This window comes from Ammospiza caudacuta, chromosome 12 (assembly GCF_027887145.1).
Source record: "Ammospiza caudacuta isolate bAmmCau1 chromosome 12, bAmmCau1.pri, whole genome shotgun sequence".
Lineage (NCBI taxonomy): Eukaryota > Metazoa > Chordata > Aves > Passeriformes > Passerellidae > Ammospiza > Ammospiza caudacuta.
Window position 1 is genome coordinate 5448627 of NC_080604.1, and position 17014 is coordinate 5465640.

Genomic DNA, 17014 nt, shown 5'->3' on the forward strand with positions numbered 1-17014 from the left:
GTTTAAGCAGAATGCTGTTAATAGAAATAAAAATAGATCTCATAGTCTTAAGCTTCAATTTTTACATTTAATGGTTTTATAATGAAACAATATGAAGAAACACACTGCTACCTTACTTCAGTAGATAATATACAGTATCATATTTATGGCAGGAAGGGTTTAAATCAAAAATAAGCAGACCAGTGAGTAGAGAGAATAAATAAAACTGCTTTGCTAGAGATGGGGGTTGCAGTGCAGGTTTGGGGGGGTTTATTTGGTCTTCTGTGGTTTAAGAACAACACTGCAATAGGATCTTATGCATGAAAATGAATGTGGGGAGAGCTGCCTTGTGTTGATGTAGTTGTTTTCAAGGTGAACATGTTCCAGGTGGGAATCTTCATGCTCCTCCTCGCTGTGGTCATGCTCGTCCTCGTGGTGGCTCTGAGTCCTGCAGATGCGTTCTGGGGGCACCCTCCTGTGACACAAGGGAGGAACCATGTTCTAATCATGTTCTAAATCATTGCAGAGAACTCTCAACTTCATCTTTTATTTTAGAGTTGCTGTCTATTTAGATATTTGAAAATTTTAACTTCCTCAGTACATTAAATTTTCTCAATTACATATTTACTGAGGACTTTGAAAAGCCATTCTTTTGAACATTCTCTCTGCATTGTTTTCTCATTTATATACTGAGTTTTCCTGAGGAAAATATTGCTATGTGTTGCTGAATGAAAACCTTTTCTGACACATGGGAATTCTCTCTTTGCCATTTCTTTGTTTTACAAAACAGCACAGAGAGCCTGGATGGAGCACGTGGCTCCAGAGCTGGGGCTGGTGGAACCTGCTCACTAGGTGACCCCAGCTGCTGACTCCTCTCATTATTTTGTTATCACTTGGAGATCTGCTCCAGGAGCAGAAAAGCTGGTGATTGCTAGTGATGAGCATTTTCAGTAACTGTGAGAAAGGGGGAAATCTCACTTCTAGTATATTAAGAAATATTGTAAAAGAAAACTCAGTATTCAGCTCCTTCTTCAGTTTTTTTTAACAAATATTTACTTTAAAATAACAAATTCCTAAAGCAAAGCATATCTGATTTATTTTAATGTCATTAATGTAAAAAGAGTTTGGAAATTACCTTATTTTATTGTTGTTGAGTCTTAGAAAACGTAGTTTTCTCATTTCATCAATGCCAAAGGGTACAGCCTTCAATTCATTGTGATCCAAAAAGAGCTCCCTCAGGGAGTGATAAGCTCCAAAAAACGACACTGGGTCAATGCCATCATCAGTGAGTTTGTTAAAGGACAGGTAGAGATACTCCAGCCCAGGCCTCATGTGGCCAAACACATAGCCTGGAATTCTCTCAATCTGATTCCCGATAAGCACCAGATGGAGTAAAGATTTGGGCAGGTAGGAGGGAACATGATACAGCTTATTGTAAGAGAGGTCAATTGATTCCAAGTTCCTGCATTAAAGGAGAAAACAAAAAGAAGCTGAAACCCCTCTGAGCTCCTGGCCTGGCAGTGCTGTGTCTGTGCAAGGCTCTGCTTCAGGGCATTGCCAGGGAATGACATTTCCAAGGGAAATTTGATCCTGATAATGGGGCAAAATGTGTTTATGGAATATGATCGTGCATAATTACTCTGGGAATAGAAATAATTAAGTCATGAATTACCAATCAAGCACAAGAATTTTGTTGATGGGAAGAGGTCTCCAGTAATAAGGGCGGGGGGGGTCAGTACAGGGCAATCCCATGGGACTAATCTGGGATTGCTGCAATAATGAGTTACACTGAAGAGCTGGAATAACCTTGGGATTTCAGTCATTATCTCATTAACAGGGAGTTTTAAGCTTTGTTCTGAAGCCCATGTGAAATGGAATTGTCTGAATGAATCAGTCCCCTGTGCTGCATTTCCAGGCATGAGAGATGCTGTCAGTAGTAGCAGCATGGTTGTTTTCAGCTTCAGGAATTCACAGGTTCAGGAATCAAGGAATAGGGCTGCAGTGCCAGTGATGGTCAAGTACCCTGCTCAGCTTGGCAAATTATTTAGCAGGAAAATCAAAAGCACTATCATCTTTTACTGCTTGCATTCTCATTGCTCACTGTGCTAATATTCTGCTCTTAGACAATGCAGCTGAACAATCTTCCCTTCATCTTATTGACTTTTATAGTTTTTAATCCAATGGGAAATAAGGCTAGGATAGTATTAAATTATTTTTAAATTACCTTTGAGATAATTATGTATCAATACTAAATTACCATATAATTGTATATAGTATTATTTATAATTAATGTTCATCTTTGAATGGGTGGTCAGAAAAAAATATTGACTTTTATGTTAATATGGTACAGATTTGAGGTAGAAGATCTTTCTATTTGACAGCTGACTGAGTATCTTCTAGATTATATAATTAGGCAAAGGAAATTTAGAAAAATTAGCAAAGGAAAATAAATCAAAGCATAATTACAACTCTAAGTTAAAAATAATGAAGTGCAGATATTTATTTGATTATTTGACCCACTAAAAACAGAGAAAAATTAAATAAATGTATTCTAAATGTTTGGTACTTACTCTTGGTTTATCCAAGCCAAAGGTGCTATCCTGTGCTCTTCTAATTTGTTATGCTTTAGGCCAATGATGTTGATGTTTCTGGTATGGTTAAAACAAATTTCTGACACTTCTTCAATTTGATTATGTTCAAGATATAACTCCTGTAAGTGCATTTGGGAAGAAAATTTGTGAGATCAGAATGGGCTGAGTTTTCCCATTGCAAATTCCAAGCGCAGCAATCACCTGTCCCCTGTATTCCCTGGTCTATGTTAATTCTGAATCTGAACCAGGCAGTTTGTACCTGGAGCGGGACCCTCAGAAACACAATTCCTCAGAGCAATTGTTTTGTTTTCTCATTTGTGAGAATACATATTGCTTTGAAAGGGCAAACAGAAGGAATTACATCCCTTTGGGTGTTTGTTGGGGGGTTGTTGGGGGGTTGTTGTTGTTAGTATTGGGTTGTTTTGGGGTTTTTTACCTCAAGAGTGGCAGGAAGACCTTGTGGTATAATTCTAAATTTATTTCTTCCCAGTCGCAAATAAGAAAGGCTTTTCAAGGGATAAAAGGCCAAAGGACTGACATTTGCTTCACTAAGTTTATTTCCTTCTAATTCCAGAGTGACCAAGTTCTTTAAACCTAAGGAGAAAAAGTTTCATTTCAGTTAATTAATGCCATCTTATATCTTGTTAAAATACATGTTCATAATTTAACAGTCTTAAACATTACCCAGATCAGTTCACAGCAATGAAAAATAAAAATGAACTGATTTTATTATCTCATAATCTTGGACTTGTTCATAGGTTTGTAGAGCTTTAGAGATTGACCACAGCTTTATTTACATTTTCCTCTCCCAATCCAAATGGAAAGGGCAGCAGCTGATCCAGTTTAGATGGGACCCTTTTGGCAGGAGAGGAAAACAAGCAAAAAAGTCCATCAAATTCTGACCTGGATGGTACCTTTTCCTTTTTTTTTTCTCTTTTTTCTATCAGCCTGTGTTTAAACTGGCTTCAAATTATCATGGTTGACTCCAATTATATTCTCCTTTATTTTGCATGGGCATCAAATTCTGTTCACTTCCATGCAATTTGAAATTAACTAAAATGGTTCCACCACACAAAAAGCCATCAGGTTAAAGGTGGGGATAGTTGGTGTCTTCAACATGCTTCAAATTCACCTCCACTCAGTGACCTTAAATATAAACTGCTTTGGGAGAGGAGCAGTTGCATAAGGGAAAATGTAATTTTTAAATACTTTGTCATGCAAGTCTTTCAGCTTGTGCTGCTTTTAAAGACATGGCACTTTAAAGCTAGCAATTATTTTTCTATGTCAAACCAGGTTCAACATTCAGCCTTCCAAATTTATTTTTGACTTTTCATATGATTTTCATTTTTTAAAATACCTTTTAAGCCGTCTTCATCAATGGCATGAAGTTGGTTGTCATTTATTTTTATTTCTTCCAAAGCTGATGGCAATTCAGAGGGAATAAGTGCCAGCATATTTCCATCCAAATACAAACGTTTCAGCTTTTTCAGGATCTTATCACAGGGAGGAAGAGCATTTATATTATCAAGGAGAAATATATGCAGATAAATATTGAGTTAAGAGTTTCTTTAATACACACTCTGTAAGGTTTTTCAGCAGCAGTGCAGTAGTATCCAGTGTTCTGAATTAAAAACTATTTTTTCCTGTCAATCTAATTAATAAGTTACTTTCTGCTAAATATTAACAAAAGTGCAGTTAATGTGACATGTGACTCAAAGAGCTTCCCCACAGCCCTGCTGTGGTTCCCCGGGATCATTGTTTGCATTCCTGCTGCTCTCTGTGAATTGTGGAAGAACTGCCTGACTACGCTGGGCAGTATTTAGGACTTCAAAGTACATGCATTTAGAAATTACATGCTTATCCTCTTAATCTGTGAGCAAACTGATCATTTTCTGTAGGTCAGCAAATTTCCTCAGACAGAAGGAGAACAGCTTTCAGTAACTGAGGGTTATTATGCTTAAGCTAGCTTAAAAGATTGGTATGAAAAATTATCATATCTCAATTTTAATTCTTGATTATGGTGAGAGATTTCTCAAAGTAGCTATTGAATTATACAATGCTTATTATACAAGGTGCAAAGTAGTTTAGATCCATAAACTGAAAAGCAAAAACATTATTTTAAGCAGCAATTACTGAGAGGGTAGCAGAGGAGCCATGCTTTCTTACTTTGAATGCTTTGGGACCTATGCCAGGAGAGGTAATGTTATTTTTACTCAGATCAATCCATTCCAAATTAGGTACCCCATTGAATGCTTCATCTGAGATAGTAGTGATGCTATTTCCTGGGGCAGAAGGCAAGAAAAAAGTTTCAGTAATGAAATACAGTCTGCACCTGAGGTGTGTAATACTGCATCTAGAAAATATATCACAAAAATAGCATTATGGACAGTAATTTTGTGTAGATGTATTTATCTTAGTATTTAAACACTGGCATGCAAATCTAATGCTTTTCATTTCTTGTTTTAAAGGCATAGCTGTAAATTTAGTTCTAAAACTTGTCTATATTAAGGAATGACAAAGCATTGACAGTGCTGTTGACTGCATTTTAGGGTGGATGATGTTAGAGAAGTCATGCAAATTAGATCCATTAATTACCTGTGAGGTCTAAACTCGTTAGGTCTGGATCTGAGATGGGAGGTATTTGTGTAAGTTTGGCATTAATGCAGCTTACTGTGGTGTCTGAGGTGGAACATCCAGATGGCAAAGGAGGAGTTTCTATGGGTGGAACAGGAATTGGGAAATGAGATGGAATTCTGAAAGCACCATCATCTTCATCACTGTCATCCTGCTCATCTCCTGCAGCTCCCGTTCTGGGCACAGGCAGCCTCCCTCTGTGCCGCCCTTTGTGCCTCCGGCGATTCTTTCTGCCTTTCCTTTTTCTTTTCTTCTCCCCTTTCCTGTGCCCCTCCTTGTCTCTGCCCTCTGTCACTGCTGTTGGGAGCAGCTCATCCTTCTCCATGTGAGTCTGTGCTGAGGGCAGAACATTGGTGGTGTCGAGGTCCTTGGGCTCTGGGGAGTCACCAGACATCTCACTGATGGCATCCAGTGCAATTATACTGGAGTCCAGCGAGGAGGCTGATGAGGGAAAAAATAAAACAAGACAAGAGAGTCTGATGAAACTAAAAGATTAGTGAGCACTGTTTCCCACATACTGTAGAAAATTATGACTATAGATTATTCCTCTTAGAATACGATTCGAAGAATAAAAATGTGGTCTTAAATTGCTGCTTGAGAAAAGAGACACTTGACTGAGAAATTATGAAGGTAACCATACAGAAGAGTTTGTACACAGCTGCAATTCCTGAGAACTCCAGACAAAAAGGTGGAAAAATTAATATAGCTTTCATTATCTTCCTCTTTTGACTTACTATTAATTATGAGGTTTGTGTTGATGGAGGTGTCTAAAGAGGAAAAATAATGTGTCTGGAAGTGGGAGCTAATTTGGAAAAAATTCACAAAGGTCAAGACTTGTTCTCCAAAAGGGATTGTCAGGGGAGGAGTTGGCTGCAGGTGGGGATCTCACCAGGGAAATGCATTAACTCCATTACCAAAATGCAGTTTTTACTTCCATAACAGGACAATTCTAATAAAAGGAGTTTAAATGTCTCAGTCAACGTGATTTTTACAGTTCTACAGAGAATTCCTATGATGTCTCATCTCAGAGTGTCACATGCATATACACATGAGGATAAATAGTTCTTACAGTAGGAGAAGATTGAGTTCAGTACTTTGCAGATATAAAATACTGGGAGTGTGGGAAGGAAAGGAAGGGAATCCCATCTCATGTTTATCTCCTCCATTCCTTTTCTTTTTAAAGGTACCAGTTTTATTTAAATTATTGTGAAATACCAAAATTGTAGTTCTGGAGCTTCTCTTGGGAATTGACTTTCTTCTCTTGATTTACATGAAACTGCTGCAGGTTTTTGCACTTCTAACAAAGAATTACCACTCTGTATGTGTAATACATCAGTAATGACCAGTAGTTATTGATTGATCCTTTGTAAATGGAAGTGGGATAGAAAATATAAATAGATGTTATTTCTTTGTACATTTACAAAGTTCTGTAAAGGTAGGGGGGAAGTAAAAAAAGAAATACAATTATCTTTACTATTGCATATTTAGCATCATCTTTTCTTTAAATGCTGAATCAAAATCATCTAACGTAGCACTCAGAGAAACCAAGATCAACTTGAGTAGAAACTCTGAAGAGCTGCTTTAACCATGGAATTCAGGATAATGTGTGCCTTGTAACTCTTGAGATCATTAAATGTGGTGTTTATGGAAGGTTTTAAATATCTGTGGTGTCCCATACCGGTGTCAGAACACACTGGGCAGCACTCTCCTGCAGGGATGACGGTGTGGGGACATGTCAGAGGGTGGCACATGGCGGTGTCACAGATCACCTGGCCCTGGGAGCACAGGCAGGTGACGCAGGGCTGGGGAGACCACACGGCCTTGTCGAACATGATCATCCCGTTGGCTGTGCACTGCCCCTTCTTCCCTGGGAACACAAAATGGGACATGGCAGGTAAACAGCTTACAGTGAACCAACAGGGCTCATTTACAGCTCTGGAAAGAAGCACTACTATTTTGTTCTCATTTTGAAAATATGTAAAATACACCCTATTCAAAGGATCTTATCATTATTCCTTACTTTTCATAGCTATATTTTCTTCAGCTTATTGGTAATCTCCACTTATGGAAAGCTTCAATATTTTTTCCAGACTTTCTTCTATTCCTCTCTTGTGCACTACAGATCTTTTCTAGTATCTTGCACATTAAATGAGAAAATTTTATTAAGGCCCTGCAGAACTGGGAGGGTAACAATATTCAGTTTATAGTGACAGTTCATAGGCTTGGTGGAAGTAAAGTTCCATTCCAGGATGACTGATAAGATGGCAAAAATCTCCACTTCCCTGTAACTTGCTTTATTTGAAAAACAAAAAACCAAAAATCCCTCTTTGCTATAAAAGCAGTAATCTAGAACAACTTGTGCTATGAAATACTCTGTCTCCCAAATTTCTGGATATGTATCTACAAAAGATTGAGATTTCCCCAGGGTATACAGTTCAAATTTTCAGAAAGAAATGTAATTTTGTAAGCTCTGGTCAGATATTCAGTAGGGGGGTGATCTGGAGAGCACAGAGACTGGGGAAGGAAAGTAATCCCAGTCTCCCTTTCCTTCCAGTGGTGGAGTTCACTTCAGAATCTTCCCTGGGCAGTTCTCACCCAGACCCCAGGCTAAACATTGCACTTTAGCACGTTGCTTTTTTATTTTTGGTCTTTTGAGAGAAGGAAAACCAAGGCTGAGATTCTTCATCCCATGCAAATATTCCTATTTTTGTGTGTACCTCTAAATGTTGTTGAGAAGCTGAACTCCCTCACACCTTCCTTTTCCTCTTTCTAACTGACCTGAGAATGCATTGCTGAAGTGTTGCTTTGAGATGAGAACCCATTTCTAAGTTAACTTTGTGCTTCCCTGCATATAAAGAAGAAGAAATTTCCTCTCTTCCTATTCAGTTTGACTTCCTCCTTAAAATGAAACTTAATACAGGGGAAAAATCTTTTCTCACCTGAATCTGCATGCCAAGAGACTTTCGCTTGTGGTGCACAAATTGTCTTTGGAGGGTTCTTTGCAGGGTTTGTTTTCCCATACTCTGCCCTGCTCCATGCCTGGGTGTTTAATTCTAATAAGAGTATTCGGGATAGCCTCCTAATAACCTTGTAAGACTATTGTAAATATTTGGTTTTAAATGTCTCTGGTATTAATATTTGTTTCAAAATGAGGCATTTTGCATAGTCTTTCAAGGTAGTCCTACTTCATAACAAAAGTTCTTTTTCCTTCTACTCAAAGACCACTGGATATCAATCTGCTTTCTACAGTAAAAATTAATTACCAGAATCATCCAGTTTGGTTGATCTCTATATTCCATATTTTTTTAATGCTTTGATTTAAATTGCTCTTATGATGACAAAAACAAGAAATTGAAGTTTTGAGTAGTTGCATCTTGTTTTTTCAAAAGTCTGGGACATCTCTGCCTCGTTTCAGCTGCATAAAGTTGTGCTCTAAGCAACTCCAGCCATGTCAACTGGAGGAGAGGAATTAACCCAGGCCAAGTGTTAGTTGGCTTTAAGTCCCTTGTCATTCCACCCAGGTATCTGCAATCCAGCTGTTTGCTGGATCCTGACTTTGGGGTTTATGTGCTTGCCAGTACACCACAATACTTCTTTTAAATAACCTCCAAAAGAAACACAAAAAGAATCCTGCACTTTCTCATGTTAAACAATAAAACAATGACTGTTCCAGAAGAGCATAATCTGGCCTGAGAAGGAAATTCTTCCGTGCTTCCTAAAATTCTTTCTTTTGTTTTAGCTACCAGAGTGTATCAGAAGTCAAAGCAAATCTTGTCTGAATAAGCATAAAGATCTGAGTTATCAGGCTTGGCCTTTGCAGGTTTCTTTAACAAATGATCCTTTGTTTCCCTGTGTACATTAGAGTTGCATAAAAGGCAGGAGCAGTGTGTGCTCAGACAAAGGTTTTCCCCTTTTTGGGTGCATTGCAGAGCTGCCGTCTGGCACTGTTGGGATTCCCAGAACCCCTGTGAGACACAAAGGCTGTGCTGAGATGCTCCTCACATTTGCTGACCACTGAGTCACTTCAGCTTGGTGGGGTGAGAGGGATCAGAGATGGGGCAGCAGTGAACATCCTACTCTGCTCTGCCTAATGGACAACTGCAAATTACCTCATGCTGTGGCCAACTGTTTGATTTAATTTGAATGTTCACATGGTTCTAGTCTGGAGGAATTACATGTCTGGTTACTGTTAAACCTCCATTTAGCTGCTAATTTTCATCCTGCATATATCTGTAAATTTGGGTGGGTTTGGGTTTTTTTTAGTCTACTAAGAGCAAAACAAGTAGCTAAGAGAATGGAAATTAATGTTTGGATTGCATTTTCTTCTATTCTGAAGCATGATTAATAATAGTGTTATATTATTTAATAGGCTCTGTTTTTTCCAAATCTGACATTAACTTGAAAAAATTTTGAACTTTAAAAGCTAGACTAAAAAATACCTTGTGGTTCCAGTCTTTGGCAGATGAGCACAGGACTTTTAACCTTTGGAAATATGGTGTAAATTCAGCATGGAGTTCCAAATAAAATGAGTTCAGTGGTTTGAGCTCAGCTTTTGGATGCAAGTCCAGATAGAAAGAAACAAGCGGGGTGGGGAGGGGGAAGAGCTGTGCATTATTTCAGCATGACTGATGGTCCTGACAGAAACCCTGGAATATCTTACATGAAGTGTATGCTACTTACATGGTATTTTCCTCTGTTTAACTTTAAAAATATTTGTAAATTAGATGTTTGACATTAGTAATATGTATAATGTTGTAATACACACTGAAAATGCCATAGTCCAGAGTTTTGCTAGTTTTCCTATTCTAACCCCTTTCTTCAAATACTTGATTTGAAATGGTTCAGCCTTTCTGAAGTAAGGACTCACAACAAACAGTAATTGTGGAGAAACTGTGGCTGATTTATGTTTGGCCATTTGAGACCTCTTAACCCAGTGGTCATGTCTGTTGTGTGACACACTGAAAGGCTTTAATTCTTGCTTATAAAAATAGATAATTATTATTTATATATAGAATATGGGAATCAGAGCATTCTGTTTTGATTTTTTTCTATAAAATTCATTAAACTGCATATAAATATTTTAGTGTGTGATATCTTGATGGAGGAATGGAAATATCTGTATCCATAAATACAGATATCATATTATTTATGGATACAGAAATACAGAGGTGAAAATCTCTGGATCACCAAAAAGGCAAGTTAGGTATAAATCATACTACTGAACTTCTGTTAAATAAATCTGGGTTGTCAATATAGATGGAGCATAAGAGTGGTCTTGTGTTGAATGAGTAGGATTTTTTTCTCTTTTAACTCAGTTTTCCATCATAAGGGTCTTGTTTATAGTGTAACTTCCATATTGCAGCCACTACCAAGTGTTATTTACAAAATCAAGAAATATTCCTGAAGGTTTGCATATGCAATTTGCTTTTCAAAAATGCAACCCATAAAGTAAAAATAAAAATCTGAATCTATTTTAATTAACACTGTTGTTACTGCTGTTGAAGCCTCAGTGAAATGTTAATTGGCTTAGGAGATATATTGAGCAATAAATTCTTCAAAATGGCCTTCAAACTTGGAACACAAGTTTGGAACTCATTGGGAATTATGAAAATACCCCAACAAATTTCTTGTTCATTAAGATAAAAAATAATGCAGAAAACTTGTGGGAAATATTGCTGTTATCTGGCAAAGCAGGGTTTGATAAAAAGCCTCATAATGCCTACTGCAGAATCACTGCAGAAGCAGCAGGAATGTGTGGAAGTAGAGTGTCACCATGATATTTTCTGAAAAATTCCTTTTGCCAGGATTTTTCTCCTGAGAAGCTGAGAGGCCTCAGGAACAAAATGTAAACAATGTTTATCTGCTGCTGTGGAATGCAACAGGTGCATCTGGGATTGGTCTCATGTGGTTGTTTCTAATTAATGGCTAATCACAGTCAGCTGGCTCAGACTCTCTGAGAGTCACGAGCTTTTGTTATCATCCTTTTCTTTCCATGCTAGACTTCTGATGAAGTTCTTTCCCTCTATTATTTTAGTATAGTTCTAATATAATATAGTATAATTTTAATATAGTATTTCTCATAAAATAATAAATCAGCCTTCTGAAACATGGAGTCAAGATTCTCATCTCTTCCCTGGTCATGGGACTCCTGCAAACATTAGAGCTAAAATAAAGCTTTAAAGAGTTGATCTGTCTGAAATGAGGAGCAGAGCAGAGGGGCTGTGTTCTCACCTGGTAAGACACTGTAGGTGCTCTCATGCTGGCCCAGCCCCACCAGGGAGTCGAAGACGCCCATGACGTTGTCATCGATGGTGAGGAGCGGGATCCTGGGCCCCGGGCGCTGCAGCCCCGCTGCCCTGGGGCTCCTGTGCCCTGCCCTGGAGGAAATCCTCCTCCTCTGCCTCCTGCCAGTGCCTCCTTCAGCTGGGCACAGATCCCTGCACAGCCACAGGAGCAGGAAGTAACAGAGCAGGGATGGTGCCTGCATCGTCTATGGGTCCCACAGAGTGCCCTGGAATGGGGAAAAAAAGAGGGAAATCAGAGCTTTTAGGGCCATGTCAGTCACACAGCACTTTTCAAGGCAGATGAACTAAGAAATGGTAGGTCACTATGACCAAGGTTCCCCTTGGAAAGAAGTTGCCCTCTGAGAGCTCCAATGACCAATTTGATTGTAGTGATTCTCAACAGTCACCATCAAACAGGTGCTGGTTTGTGTTTGGGGTTGCACTTGCAGAGGTGGTTTAGATTTTCAGTGCCAGAGCACTGGCTGTTCAGTAATTGTTGCTGCTCCCAGCAAGGGACTTCCTGAGAGTTCTGTAAAGTGTGTCTTCCTTTTTTTATTTCTTCCAGAGTGTTATAAGTTCTGGGTGTAGGAGTGGAAAGGTAACCAAAAAATGCCAATTCATTTGTGATGTGCTGCCCCAAATGCTCTTGGGTTGGCATTTCTGTGCAAGGTGTTTTTTCACTGTAAATGAAGAGATGTTGCTTTTCCATCCATCTCTGGCCATCCTCTTCTCTAACAGGATCTGCTTGGTTCTTCAGAGGAGACCTTCAGGAAGTTTGTGCTATTTGTGACATCCCACAACTGCTTTTCCAGTGGAAGTTTTTATGAAGTGTAGGCTCTAGTATGGGTTGTGTTCTGCATTTACTTATTAAAAAATTCAAAATAATTGAGCCTTCTTATGATCATGACAGAAAAATTACATTTACTGTCACCAATAGGTGGCATTCCAAAACAGAGCAGTCAGGATTCAGGAGCACACACAAGGAAGGAAATCCAGCAGTGGATTGCTGTACCGGTGTAGAAATAAGAGCCTGTACAACCAAGGTCATTAATGATCTGTGTTGCAAAATCCTTGCAAAAAGGAAATGCTGCTGTCCTGTGGCCTGTTTTAACTGAGACAGCACAGACAGGAGACATTTGTGTTCTTGGGAAAGTGGGAATTAGTGAAGGACTTGGAGCTCTTGGGCTTTGTGGCCAAGACAAGGCTTAGAGCATGGCCGTGGCTTTTCTCTGAGGAAGTTTGAGGGGATTCAAAAATGCTTTTTCTTCATGTTCATCAGTCTGGCTTTGCATGTCATCTTTCACTTTGGAGTTAATCTTATTATAATTATATTGTGTAAATATTGGACAGTATTATTTCAGGAACTTGAACTGTGGCTTTGCCTGAATTAGATTTTGTTTAAAAGCTTGTTCATCTTGGTATTTTCTGATTTATAGAACAGGTCACATTTTTGGTACAAGTTGTCTAACTGTTCTTTAATATAAGCCATGTGATTGATTGCTTGTTTTCCATGCTTTCCACATCATAATTCTCATATATTTTTTTATTCTCGTGTTTTAAAATGAGAAGTTGGCAATAAATCAGCTTAAGAGTATGTATTTTACTTTTGTTTAATAATGTAGTTTCTGTGTTCAACTATTTTAAAATTAAAATGGTTTCATAAGTTTAGGTATTCATTTGCAGGATTTGAAGTTAATATTTTTACTTCTATATGAAGGGAATTTGAGATGCAAGTGTCTCACACAAATCCTCACAGCAGCTCCTGGAATATCAGGTTTTGAAATTAATCCAAACTTTACATTGCTGCTTTCTGCCCCTCAGAAATCATGTATTCCAAAATGCTGTATAGACTCTATGGCTTTTTATTTACAGCAATTACTGCTAGTTAACATCTCAGATAGATGCAGAAGCTTGCCCTCTGCACTGGAAATGCCTGATCTTGTTGAGAAAGTGCTCATTTCTGAGTGCCTCAGGAGGAATGAGCCAAAGCCTTTGGTGTCTGCCTTGCGTGGTAATGAGTGGCTGTAAAATTACACAGGAAACTTCTGTTCCACAGGCTGGGCTGAGACACACTGAGAGCCCTCAGGGAAAACTGGATGTACAAAGGAAAGGCTTGGCCATGTGTGTTCATTCTGTCAAGTTTCTGACATCTTAATTATGGTTCCATTTTTCTGGGATACTCTATAATAACACCAGAGCTGTGCAGCTACAATGCTGCTACGTTGCACTTGGGCTTTTCTAACATTTAACCATTTCTTCCTGTGGTCAGAGGCACATAATGGCATGACTGAAACACTTTTCCATTCTTCATTTCTTTTTAAAAGTCAGGAATAATATAGAGTAAATTATATTACATTAACTGTACTGATGTTAATGTACATTAAAAGATGTTTTGCTAGGAACTTGAAGAGTAAAATTCTATAGAAAAGCAAATTATTATAAAGTGAAACTTGGTTTCATAAAGTACTTTATAAACACAAATTTTTTAAAATCAGAAACAAAACAACAAAAAGCACACCACACCCCCCCCAAAAAAAAAGTCTTTATAAACTAATTCTGTTCATATATGTGAGTTAATAAGCTCATTTTTAACACCAATTTAACTCTTCAGCACTGAAAGCTTAATAGTGCTATTTTCAACTAAATTATGTTCTTTGCATGCAAAACACTGGGCTACTGGGTTCCTTTCCTTGGCTTAGTTGATAAGTGCTGCCTCACATTTTAAGGCCCAAATTGTGAAAGGCCTTGGGTGCTTTGGGCCTTTCCTGCCCATGTCTGGGATCCTCAGATTTCTCTCAGGAGGCTGTATTTTGTGTAGTGCCAGCCAAATTTTAATTTGGGGGAAATTCAGACTATTCAATTTATGACTTTCATAATAAATCATTGCATAGTAAAATACAGTTATAGATAGCCACTGTAATGAAATCATTAACTGTTTGTGTTGCCAGATAGTTTCAACATGGCTGCATTGCTGTGCCTTTTTTCATTTCACCCACAAATATTTAGATCAGGAACAGTATGTGAAAGCATTTACTTTTACTTTGTAACGTGTTCAGTAATTTGTACCTTTATCTTCAGTACCTGTCAGTTTCCTATTATGCTAACAGACAGAGTTAATTTTTAAAGGAGAGACCCTTTAGAAATGCCAGAGTATCAGAATTTATTAAATAATCTATCTTCATCCATTCAGTCAAAATTCAAACACATTTCTAAGTCAGTGTTCTCCTGACACACAGGGGTTAAAGTGCTTTACCAAGATTTTTCCCTCATCCTTTTTAAATGCATTGCACAGAAATTAATTACATTTATCCACAGCAGCCAGACCAGTTGCACACTCTGTTAGTTTCAGTTGGATGTGAGTGGCAAACATTCAGACAGAACAAAAAGCAGCTCAACGGGTATTGCACACTTTATCTAGAAAGGCATTTCTCTTCAGTATTGCTAAAAATAGCCCACATCATTTCATTTCAAATATTACATATTTGCAAAGTTAACATGAAGTTTAAGCCATTCAACACCATGCTTTAAGCAGTAATTTAAAATGGAAAACATTTTACCTTGTAATCTAACCTAACAGCAGATTCTGCTTGCTGTCATTTAGTCTCCCGCTGCAAATGAAACAAAATCTCAGTGATATCTTTAAAACAAACAGAGAAACTGTAGGGATTGTTGAAACATGTGAGCTGATTCCTTAGTTAAGCCTGGAATAGCTTCTTCCCCAGGGGAGCCAGGGCTGAGCTCTGTGAGCAGAGCCCGTGCTGGTGCTGGAACCTCGCTCGGGCAAATGAGGAGCAGCACAATGCCTCTGGTCCCGAGGCTGACAAGGCACAGCTGGAAATCCTTTTCCAGGGCTTTCAGTCACATAAGGAACAAGGAAATGGAGTGTTTGCACAAGAAACAAAAAATGTGTGTTTTATTCAGTGCTGCTTTATGTATTTGGAAGTTTCGTTTCCAGGTGGCGCGACTTTAATGTAGATTTAAATAAAATAAGAAGATCTAATACACTTTGGCAGATGTAGCCTTTTCATAAAAACATTTATTAAAATTATAATTTTTTTTTCAATTCATGTTTTCCTAATCCCCTCCTGCACTTAAAGCCTGTCATCTATAAGCAGCAAGCCTTTTTGTTGAGGTTTTAGCATGGAAAGTTTTTCTTTTGTCCATTTACAGCAATGATTTCACTGCAAGTTGCAGCTTATGCATGGAAAATAAAACGACTGAAGCACTTTCCCTTCATTTTTTCTCTTTGTAAGGCTAATTACATCCTGAAACATGATCCTGGAGCTCAGTCCTGCAGAAGCTGCAGGGAAGTTGGTGATCCAGAGAGGAGAAGGGAGGGAGTTAAGGATACATTACCACAAGTCCTGTGTGTGCCAGCAGAGCCTTTTCCTGCATCCCCAGCTCGCTCCGAGGGTCCAGGGGGTGTGGGATGGGTCTGCTGAGCTTCAAAATGACAAACTCACCTGGGACACCAAGTTTTCTGAGTTCTGCTGACATTAAACATCTGTAGTTTCCTTGAACTCGCAGTCTGAGGAATATTTAGACAGATACTCATGGAATGGTGTAACCATTGAGTTAACCATAATTGTTAACTGGTGTGTGGTGGAAAGATACTGGGAGAACACATTGTCTCTTAAAATAGGCATCCAGTCCCTACTGTGCTCTGCTTTGCAAAGGCAAAAGAAGAAATATTAAACTTTGGTAATTAATCTGAAGCTGTTTGAAAGGAAAGGAGACAGTCACATAAAAAATGGAGTGAAAATCTGGATGGAAGGACCTTAAAGTTTATCCCATTATCAGGGACACCTTCCACCATCCCGGGCTGCTCCAAGCCCCAGTGTCCAGCCTGGCCTTGGACACTTCCAGGGGTCCAGGGGCAGCCACAGCTTCTCTGGGAACCTGTGCCAGGGCCCTCACAGGGAAGAATTCCTTCCCAATCTCATCTAACCCTGCCCTTCTTCACCTTAAGGCCTTTCCCCCATGTCCTGTCACTCCAGGTCCTTGTCCCCAGCCCCTCTCCCACTCTCTGGGAGCCCCTTCAGGCTCTGGAAAGGCCCTGAGGTGTCCCCTAAGCCTTCTCTTCTTCAGGCTGAACTGCCCCAAGTCTTCATTAGTGAGGTGTAGCTTCAGACACACCTTAAGAGATCCTTCAGGCAGCTTAGGGCATTTAGGATTTTCACTGCATGTCTGTGAGGCCCTTGCTTATCTTCTCAACTTCCATTCAGAAAATAAAGACAGCCTGAGGGATCTGCAGAGATACAGATCCCTCTTCATGAAAATGGCATTGCACCTTCCTGCAATGAGCAGTAACACTTGGAAATTGTAGGAGCTGGTAAAGAATGGCCTGTGGCTGCCTGGTATCAAGAAGGTTTAGAAATTTTAACTGGAAAAATAATGTGTCTGAGAATGGACATCAGCTGCTGCCTTTCAATAAGATTTGAATCTATGTAAGAGTAATAATTAGATTTGCTTTAATATTGTTATTTACATTAAAATGTGCCACATAATCTTGCCTGTCATAATAAC

The 17014-nt window shown here is 38.8% G+C and overlaps 2 protein-coding genes across 4 annotated transcripts in view; one reads left to right on the forward strand and one right to left on the reverse strand.

Annotated features, from left to right (window-relative positions):
• Positions 1-17014, forward strand: part of CENPP (centromere protein P) — a 114527-nt gene that overhangs the window by 81104 nt on the left and 16409 nt on the right. The window lies entirely within an intron of this gene.
• On the reverse strand, positions 54-15259 carry ECM2 (extracellular matrix protein 2). Its single transcript, XM_058812770.1, has 10 exons — positions 15046-15259; positions 11436-11715; positions 6883-7071; positions 5166-5645; positions 4737-4852; positions 3928-4063; positions 3007-3164; positions 2550-2689; positions 1115-1441; positions 54-454 (listed from the first exon to the last, which is right to left on the reverse strand). Exons 2-10 carry the CDS (start codon positions 11689-11691, stop codon positions 250-252), a joined length of 2007 nt encoding a protein of 668 aa, XP_058668753.1. The 5' UTR covers positions 11692-11715; positions 15046-15259; the 3' UTR covers positions 54-249.

Excerpts from the sequence above, each read along its gene's own strand:
- ECM2 (XM_058812770.1), bottom strand. The coding sequence starts at position 11,691 with ATGCAGGCACCATCCCTGCTCTGTTACTTCCTGCTCCTGTGGCTGTGC. Across the intron at positions 7,072-11,435 it reads CACCTACAGTGTCTTACCAG|GGAAGAAGGGGCAGTGCACA; the intron begins GTGAGAACACAG and ends TTGTGTTCCCAG. Across the intron at positions 4,853-5,165 it reads AACGAGTTTAGACCTCACAG|GAAATAGCATCACTACTATC; the intron begins GTAATTAATGGA and ends CTTCTGCCCCAG.